At 46.5% G+C, this 9,837-nt stretch overlaps 1 protein-coding gene across 1 annotated transcript in view; it reads left to right on the top strand.

Annotated features, from left to right (window-relative positions):
* The window catches only part of PKD2 (polycystic kidney disease 2 (autosomal dominant)), a 31,420-nt gene extending 21,583 nt beyond the window's left edge, over positions 1 to 9,837 (top strand). The window contains exons 8-15 of the mRNA XM_015410815.1: positions 441 to 622; positions 1,905 to 2,025; positions 3,258 to 3,356; positions 4,156 to 4,277; positions 5,414 to 5,531; positions 6,019 to 6,179; positions 8,004 to 8,151; positions 8,776 to 9,837. Of these exons, the coding sequence (XP_015266301.1) occupies positions 441 to 622; positions 1,905 to 2,025; positions 3,258 to 3,356; positions 4,156 to 4,277; positions 5,414 to 5,531; positions 6,019 to 6,179; positions 8,004 to 8,151; positions 8,776 to 9,015 (1,191 nt within the window). The 3' untranslated portion in view covers positions 9,016 to 9,837. The remainder of the gene's footprint in view (positions 1 to 440; positions 623 to 1,904; positions 2,026 to 3,257; positions 3,357 to 4,155; positions 4,278 to 5,413; positions 5,532 to 6,018; positions 6,180 to 8,003; positions 8,152 to 8,775) is intronic.

Genomic DNA, 9,837 nt, shown 5'->3' on the forward strand with positions numbered 1-9,837 from the left:
GGAAGTGACGTCGCACGCTGGGGGCGGGGCCACGCGATTTGAGGGGAAAACAAAGAGTTTTCCCCTCAAATGGCAGCCATTTGAGGGGAAAACTCTTTGTTTTCCCCTCAAATCGCGTGGCCCCGCCCCCAGCGTGCGACGTCACTTCCGGGTGACGTGCACGCTGCGCGTGCGCACCCGGGATCGTCCGGGAGCCCCCCACTCCCGGACGATCCAGATTTCGCAATCCTAGTCCAAAACCATTGGATCATTGAGCTTAGAAGGGTGCAACTCTGCTTAGGATGACACTGCCTATATACCGGTTGCTGCATTCTGACATTCCACCTCTCATAGCTCATTAAGGTGCCGAGACCTCAGCACTGTTATTCTCCTAGACAATGTTTTCTTCTCCCTCTGAATTATCCATCTTTTGAATATTTGTTTTTCACCTTCTTTAACAGCTCTTCAAATTTATCAGCTTCAACCGGACAATGAGCCAACTATCTACCACTATGTCACGATGTGCCAAAGATGTGCTTGGTTTTGCCATTATGTTTTTCATCATTTTCATAGCCTATGCTCAGCTTGCTTACCTTGTGTTTGGCACGCAAGTCGATGACTTCAGTACCTTCCAGGACAGCGTGTAAGTACCACAATCAAATCAAAATAATGCTTAAAAGGCATTAGTGAATCACCACTAAACTTGCACCAAATTCATAGCTCAAAATTCCAACCAATTTAGTGAATTCGGGGTGTGGCTGGACATTTGAGGGTTTCATTTCCTTGAATTAATGCAAAAGTAGGTTTGATCCAAAGTCTACTGCCAAATAATGTAAGGAGCCAAATTCAGGATGCTTTCCTCCTGGCTGTCATTCCCACTGCTATCCTGTGTGCAGAGATTTAAACCTGTGGGGAATGAAGAACCTGAATAGCTTTCAAGGCTGCAGGAGGGAGGAAGCTAGCTTGAAGTTGCTGACTCGAGTGACAGAGCACTTCCTGTCCCCTTTCAGGATGATGGAAAAAACAGCCAGTGATTTTAGGGCTAAAGTGTAGCCGCACAGCAGTGGAGAAAGTGAGCTGGTATGGCCGAATCCAGGGACAGAATGTGCAGGTGCAGAAGGAAGAGAGATAGTGACAGTCTGTCAAGGCATTGTGTTGTCTGGGAGCTGCCTCCATATCCCTTGAACTGAGGAAATGTAGCTGTCGTGGAGGGAAAAAATCAGGCAGTTGTAGAGTGGTATTTCAGGATTGAAGGAGGGAAGGTGGCGTGGTATAGTCTGGTCTCATCAGATCTCAGAAGCTAAGCAGGGTTGGTACTTGGATGGGAGATCACTAGAGAAGGCTCTGCAGAGGAAGGCCATGGCAAACCAACTCTGCTTCTCACTTGCATTGAAAGCCCTTGATAGGGTCACCATAAGTTGGTTGCAACTTGACTGCACATACACACATATTTCAGTACTGAAGGAGTACATAAAATGGTGGATTCAGCCAAGTTGCGATCTCTCGGTTCATCACTGTGTGACTCATCCCTCTTTTCAAAGGAATTGGCTGTGGCATGCCAAAGCATCCATGAAATCATCTTTTGCCAGCTTCATCATACCTAATATTCCGCAGATAGTATTTTTAATAAATGGTGCGCGTATATTGGGGGGGAATGTTTTAATGCAGTAATAATCTGAGTTGATATCATAATGCGAGTTTAAATCCTGTTTTAAGAAGAAACTCTTAGGCTATATAAGAAGTCATGAATCAGATCTACTTGCACAGTAGCTATAATTTGGGGGGTTTGTCAGTGCAGTGGCTTCCAGGCAGTGAGCAAAGAAGTATTCCAAATACACTGAAAGAACATAGACCACTGCCAGAATCCAAAGAGGACTTCAGTTCTATGACAATGACTGGCTTAAACTGTGTTGTTCTTTTTAAAGCTTTGCTCAGTTCCGCATCCTCTTGGGAGATTTTGACTTTACAGAGGTTGAAGAAGCAAACAGAGTTTTGGGACCCATTTATTTCACTACGTTTGTGTTCTTTATGTTCTTCATTCTTTTGGTATGTGAACATTTATTTATGGAAATTTTTAGTTGCTTGTCGTTTTCATATCACATTTAATTTTATTTATTTTGGTTTGTCTTCCCTATGCCAGGGCCTTAGACTAGGCCAGTATCATTTTTGCTTAACAGATACATTTTCCCAAATGGGCTTACAATGTTAGACTCTGGTTTCTCAGGACAGTTGGAAATTAAACCTGTTGGACCCTTGCCACACAATCCTTGGGATACAAACCCTTGGGTGTAGGAGCAGAAGGGTTTATGCAGTTGTTAGAACACGTGAAGAAGCCTTCTGTTTTCACCACCAGGAAAAATAGGATGGTGGCAGATTGCCATTTGCCCCTTTATCCCAGAAGGCTTTAATGCATCTTGCAGTCTGTCAACACCAGTGTTCCCTCTAAGGTGAGCTAGTGTGAGCTCGCTCAGTTTTTTAGTCTCCGGCTCACACATTTTTGTCTTAGCTCAGGAAGGAGGGCTCCAGAGCAAACTAATTTATGCAGCAGCCAAATTGCTTGCTCACAACTTTAATGCTAGCAGCTCACAAAGTAGAATTTTTGCTCACAGGAGTCCACGGCTTAGAGGGAGCATTGGTCAACACACAGCACCACACAATCCAGTTAAGTCTGCAACACATGCTGTCTTCCATTCGAAAAAAGTTTGTATACAGGGAGAACTTGTGTGGTTTCCCCATTGCGGGGGCAGCTGCAGGTAAAGCACAGAATTAATGTGTCTGAGAAAAGAGAATAACCACCAGCCCTGAGCCCCACGTTGTTTCCTGTGTTTCTGCCATTTTGTCCCCAGAGGTTGGCTATGACCCAGTTTTATTTAGAACATCCTGATAAGGTAAATATATAGAACAAGTCAAAGCTGGTCTACTGCAAAGTAAGTCCATTTTATTTGATGGATCTTACTCCCATGAAAGTGTTCTTAGAACTAAATAGGTTTGAGAGGATGAAGTAGAAGGTGCCTTGTATCCAGAGCTGCTAACTAATCAATAGAGCCGTTGTGATTCTTGTCCTCGAACTAAGATCTTCCGGCTGCAGTCCTAAGAACCCGTTCCTGGGATTAAGCTCCACTGTCTAAACTGGAACTTATTTTCTGAGTGTACCTGCTTAGGATTGCCCCTTGGCCAGGGTCCCCTCTCCCCACTTCTTCCGTTTTTCCAAAAATAGCTGTAGAAGTTCGAACACACCATCAGACATTTTGCTTTTTGAATTTTTGTGTCTTAAACAGAACATGTTTCTGGCCATTATCAATGATACCTACTCAGAAGTCAAATCAGATATGGCACAGCAGAAGTCTGAGATGGAACTGTCTGATCTGATCAAAAAGGTAAGAACCTGCCCTGTGCTGCTTAAGCCAGATATCCCTGTGGCCTTAGTTTTAGTCTTGCTGTCTTGATAATTTCTAGAATTTCTTGCATCAAATCCATCCTTTCAGTGAGGAAATAACTCTTATGAGGCTGTGCCCAAGTGCCATGCCAGTCCTGTTCCGTGAGGAATGCGGGCAAGTGGGAGGAAGCAAGGCGCATCAGCTTTCCCTGGTAGTGCTGCATCCAGAGGTCATGTAGTGGAGGCTGGGAAAGTCACCAGGTAGAGTGGCACACAGTGCTAACCTAGCTCAGTAATGTCTAAATTACTGGGAGGCAAATGCACTTTTAGCATAACTTGACCCTTTCAGTTCCATGGGATTACTAGAAAACGTAACATTCGCAGACTAAGGTTGTTGCTGACATACACAAAACAGCGTAGGGTCCCAACTGTAGATTAGCACCAGGCGGATCTGTTATGCATTGCAAGCCACAAGGGTGGCCAAGCTGGGAAGCTGAGATTGCTGCAGGTTATCAGTCAACAACGTGTTTCCCCTGTGTCCACGCAAGCATATCTGATAGGCTTCATGTACATGCTACCCTGGGAGCAGATGCGGGTACCTTCTTTAACATTCCTGCAGAAGCTGCAAGGTTTTTTTTACATACGAGAAGGAGAATGTATTGTTTTATTTCATTTGTGTCATTAGCCTCCCTGAGGGCCAATGGTATTCAGCAGAGTGGCGGGATAGAAATGCTCATAAATGTATCAACAGCAAGACTGAATATCCACTGAATAGAGATGTTTATTGTTCCCCCTTTAAGGGATACACCAAAGCCATGGTGAAGCTAAAATTGAAAAAAACACCTGTTGACGACATTTCGGAGAGCCTGCGGCAAAGTGGAGGCAAATTAAACTTTGATGAACTGCGGCAGGATCTGAAGGGGTAAGTTAAGTCTGAACAGATTTCCTCTCTGTTCCTGGGCACAGAAAGCACTCTGCCCAAATGAGGCTCTCAGTGGCCCCATTTTAAGAACACTGCTGGCGAGTGGACCGCAGAGGATGCTTCAGCATGTTTTGAGATTTCTGTTTTTGGATACCATACAAGTGCCTGTGGCGGTGCCAGTACCCTGAAGCTACAGGGCATTTCCAAAATTGAAATAGATGTGAGATACTGGGAAATTTGGTTAATATAGCAGAGTTTTGCCCAGTTACAGAAGCGTGATATTGAGTGCAGTAAATAAATCTCCAAAGAAATATATTGCAAAAGTAAAATTTACATGTCTTCCAAGTAGATCCAGCTCACATTCAGGTTGCAGTCAAAAGGAAAAAGAGAAACCTAGCCTAAAGAGCGCTTTCCCGATCACAAATGGCCAGCTAAATCTGGCACCACGTGTAATTGCAGTATGAGGGCACTGCTTCTGCAGGAGAGGCCTGTAGAGAAATGTGACTCCATGAAGATCCATGTGAAGAATGGGGGAGAACAAAGCACACAGAGGGGGGGGAGGGGTCAGAAGGTAGCTCCTAGGTTAAGACAGAGACATCCCATTCAAGAGATAACACTTATACGCACTTAGGTCCTTTCCGCACTTGGATCTCATCCTTGGTTTTACCAGAGTTCAACTCGCGACACAAAGTACTTTGCATTTATCCCTGGTTATAACAGCATCCGTTTATCCCGGGACAAGCGTGGTGCGAAACTGGGTTGACCTCAATGTAATGTGGAAACAAAAAATACCCTGAGATAATTACAGGGGTGAACTCGAGTGTAGTGTAGAATGTACGTTCGGGGCCCAGGGTTGAGCCAGGATTTAAGGTCTAGTGCAGAAAGGACCTTAGAGTGATGTAGCACTTCCCAGTGTCGAGGCACGCTGAGTCGCTCACTCCAACGTGAGAGAGGGTGAAGATGCACAGCTCAACAACCCAGCCGTGGCCTAGGTGTCATCAGGAGTAACTGGTTTAAAATGAGTATGTGTCCTGTTCTTGAAGTCCTCTCCCATGGTTTCTTTTGGCAACTTCTTGTTCATATATTAGAGGCAGTTAGATTAAAACTAAAGAGGGGTTATACATTATTTTCCTTAGGAAAGGGCACACCGATGCAGAGATTGAAGCCATCTTTACAAAATATGACCAGGACGGGGATCAGGAATTGACAGAGCTGGAGCACCAGCAAATGAGAGATGACTTGGAGAAAGAGAGGGTGAGCTGTGGCTTACATGTCTTCAACGGAAATAGAGATTATTTTTGACTATATTAGCTGCTATGTCCACAGAGGCTCAAGAAGTAATTGTGGCTGGTAAACCCATAATTACTAACTTTGTCTTTGGGGTGCTGCTCTGTCCAAATCCTGTTTGCTCAATTTGCACACTGTATTTCCACTGCTCCTTATTTACAAGCAGGACTATACAGGTGTTGGGTTTAGACAGGGGGAAGGTCTTGCCAAGCCATGAATTTTACTTCCTTATTTTAAGAATAAAGAAGATAAGAGCAATAAAGCACAGAGTACCTAGAAAAGTAGTCTAGGAAAGGTCGAAGAATAACGCATGAGAAAGTAACTTTACAGTTCCCAGAAGCCCTTGGTTGTAATGGGTTTGGGGCAAGAGAGAGAGCGAGCAGAGCTTGCGTGTTTCTGACCCCCGTGTCCCTCCCCTGGAAGCCTAACATCCTGGTTTATTTGCACCAAGGAGGACCTGGAGCTAGACCGAAGCTCTCTGAAACGCCCCCTGAGTGGCCGCAGCTTCCCACGGAGCCTCGATGACTCAGAAGAGGATGACGACGATGACAGTGGGCACAGCTCAAGAAGAAGAGGCAGCAGCTCCAGTGGGGTCTCATACGAAGAGTTTCAAGTGTAAGCAGTGGTCGAGGGCTGGGCTGTTTCCTTCCCTTCCCCTCCCTCCTAGTTACAGGACGTATCGGTTAGGTCAGAAGAGGACTGATCTGTGTTGATTTCTGCTTTTCTTAAATATCAAAATCAACCAGGTCCAGCGTTTTGTATGACATTTGCAAAGCAAGACTGCATACTCAGGGCGAGGCATAATGTGTCTGCATCGTCACCCTTACGTAAGAAGGTAAGAAGGTGTCTTGCTGGATCAGAGGAAGGTCCACCTAATTTAGTGTCTGTAGCAAGAATCCAGTGATAGGTGGCCAGAAGTTGGCCAGCCGTCTCCCTGTGGGTGACACTCTGTCTTCTGCCCGTTCTTGATTTAGATAGTGTTTGCTTGTTCCATAAGACTGAATATTATTTTCAGGGAGCCCTGTTTAAAACAAGCATGAGGATAAATGTTGAGAACCTAACAAAATAAAGTGCGGGGGGGGAATGCAAAGGAGTACGGGTGCATAATAAAAATGAGCCATACGGTAACTGACCCAGCAGGATTGTGGTTTATCTCCACAATGTGGGGATTGTCTTGCTGGAAGAAAATCAAAATGTTATCATGGCTGCTCTCTAATCTGCGGTAGCATGCAACATACTACAACAAGTAGGTGTAGTACGCAACAAGTAGATGAGGTGGCAGCTGTCGATGAATGCCCATGCCTGCTGAGTGGGACCCTGGAAGGGCTGATGGAACACAGGTGATCAGTTGCTGCCCTTCCGTATTAGTAGGCTCTGCCATGCCATTCTCACTCATCTAGACTGTTTCTCCCCTGAGACATAAGGCATTCTTCGTGATGCATAATGTCCATAAAGCACAGCAAGCTGCCTTCACTGTCCTTAGATACATAGAAATCAAGGCTCTCGTATATTCCATTTTAGAACTACAGGATGGGCAGGAAGCAGTTGAACCCATGGCCGGGTTTCTCAGAGGCACCTTTTTTGTGTGCACCAGTGGTAACGAAGCCTAATGATGAAAAGATGTGTGGCTGACGCTGCTGAGTACTATGGAATGTGTTTGTGCACATGAGTGTGTGTGCAGTGTTCTGTTCCCCCCCCCCCCCCCAAAAAAAACATGCTGGTTTTTTTGCATAGAACTCCATTAGAAATGCTACAGCTCTTTGAAAGCATTTAATTTAACTTTACTGTCAAACTCTATGATGTCTTTGCCAACCAGATAACCCGTTGGGTAGAATCATAATATGCTGAAGTTATGTGGTGCTTTAGAGCATTCAAAACAGTTCACATGTATTATGTTGTCGTAGTTCTTAAAGGTAAAGGTTTCCTTTTCTCGAAAGCCAGTCGAATCCGACTCTAGGGTTGCAGTGCTCATCTCCATTTCCAAGCCGAAGAGACAGCGCTGTCCAAAGACATTTCTGTGGTCATGTTGCCGACATGACTAGACGCCAAGGCGCACGGAATGCTGTTACCTTCCCACTGAAGTGGTACCTATTTATCTACTTGCAATTTCTTGCTTTCAAACTGCTAGGTTAGCAACCCCATAAAATTGGTGTTGGCTTCATATTGCAGACTGGGCCTGAGAAGGCTTGCCTGCATAGTGAGTTTGGGGTAGAGGTGACCTTTGAATTCAGGACTCCTGATTCATAGCTCACTGTCGCTCATCACACTGTACTAGGGGCTTTCAGTCCTGTCTTCCTTGACTGGCTTCAGCTTTCCCTGGTCTCATTCAGACGTGTTTCGTAGCAATTTTTTTGGTGGAAGATTCCAGGGATTGAGCCGGGCGGAGTATATGTTAAAGTGTGTGCGTTTTCCCATTCTTCTCAAATGTTTTGCTTCCAGGTTGGTGCGGCGAGTGGATCGCATGGAGCACTCCATAGGCAGCATCGTTTCCAAGATAGACGCTGTCATCGTGAAGCTGGAAGCAATGGAGAGAGCAAAGCTGAGGAGGAGAGACGTGTTGGGGAGGCTGCTTGATGGGGTCACAGAGGTAAACCTGATCACACTGCAAAAAGGCCGATAAGCCAACACAATACATTGAGGGCTGTTTCTGTTTGCCTCAGACAAGGGGATGCTTCTAATTTCCACAATGTGCTGTTCTTCTCAAGGGCTGCTTCCACATGGGGATTTTCCCCAGAGTGGAACACCGAATGCCCCTTGCTTTGGGGGAGGGGTTCTGTTTAAAGAGTTGCCTGCTGAGCAGAGCAGTTGCACAGTAAGGATGGGATGGCAGGGAGGGGAGGGGAGGGGTGGGGGTAGAACTCAGGCTGTGAGGATGTGCATGCATGAAAAATCATTTGCATTGTATGGCATGGTTGGAAAGGAATACAACAAAGCAACCCGCTAGTAAACAGCTGTGAACAGACAAACCTATCAGCTCCTTGTTTGCAATTGGTGAACAGGATGTCAACCAAACCAGCAGCTGTTCAAGCATTCCTACATAAGAGTAGGGATGAGCCAATGCAATGTATGTATCTAGCCTTCTGACACACTTCTGGTAATGTCAGGGGGGTGTGACATATCCAAATAAGTTATGCTAATGAGCTCCTTTACCTCTTTTTCTACGAAATGACCCCTGATTAACACTAACGCAGTTAATTATATCTGTGCCTAGGACGAGAGGCTGGGCCATGACAACGAAATCCACAGGGATCAAATGGAGAGACTTGTCCGAGAAGAGCTGGAGCGCTGGGAATCCGACGATGCGGCATCCCAAGTGAGCCACCGATTAGGGACTCCCATAGGACTCAACGGTCACTCGCGGGCTAGGAATTCCCGCCCTTCTTCCTCACAGTCCACAGAGGGCATGGATGGGGGAGGGGCTGGAAATGGTGGGAGCAACACCCACGTCTAGAAGCGGCTTTCTGTTGCCTCAAAACTGATGAACATTTTCTGCCATTGGTGAATTGGCTCGGTGGCAGGATGAGGTGGATGCGGTACATAAAGAAACTGCTTGACTATTAAGTGCCAGTTCAAGGTATTGTGAGACCAGTCCTCAGCAGGCCCAGTAATAGGTAACTCCCATTTCAGTCACCGGGGCGTAGTCCCAGGAAAGTGTTCTTAGGACTGCAGCCCTTGTGACCCTCAACAGCTGCATTACCCACTGCAGGAGCACGGGGAGTCCCCGTGGTGCTAGCAGTGCGGCAGGGGTCCAGCTCAGAACCGACAAGTGGCGGTGCAGATACCGGAGGCTGTCCGTGCCTCAGGGGCTCAACGTGGACCTGGCCGGTGGCGCAGGTCTGGGACGCGGAGCTACGCCTCTCCCTTCCTTCCATCCCACTGCCAGCTGGCCACCTCGGGATGCCACCCGAGCAGCCACTTCATTTTTTATTTTCCTTGACTTCATTTATAGCCTGCCTTTCTTGCTGAGACTCCAGGCGGATTCCAAATTTAAAAAAAAATTCCATCAGAGAGCAAGGACCTCCAGTAAGCTATGCAGTAGGCCTAGGATTACAGAACTGGAGAGCAGTCCAGCCGTCTTAAGGCATGCCGCGCCATGATGCAGACGGTAGGTTACAAAGGTAGACAAGGTGGAAAGGGCCGTCAAGTCACAGCCGACCTACGGCAGCCCTTGGGGGTTTTCCAGGCAAGAGAACAGCAAAGGCGGTTTCCCGTTGCATGTCTCTGTGCAGCGACCCTGGAAACACTTGGTGGTCTCCCATCCAAGTACTAACCA

This window comes from Gekko japonicus, unplaced genomic scaffold (assembly GCF_001447785.1).
Source record: "Gekko japonicus isolate JY-2015 unplaced genomic scaffold, Gekko_japonicus_V1.1 scaffold42, whole genome shotgun sequence".
NCBI classification, from domain to species: Eukaryota; Metazoa; Chordata; class Lepidosauria; order Squamata; family Gekkonidae; genus Gekko; species Gekko japonicus.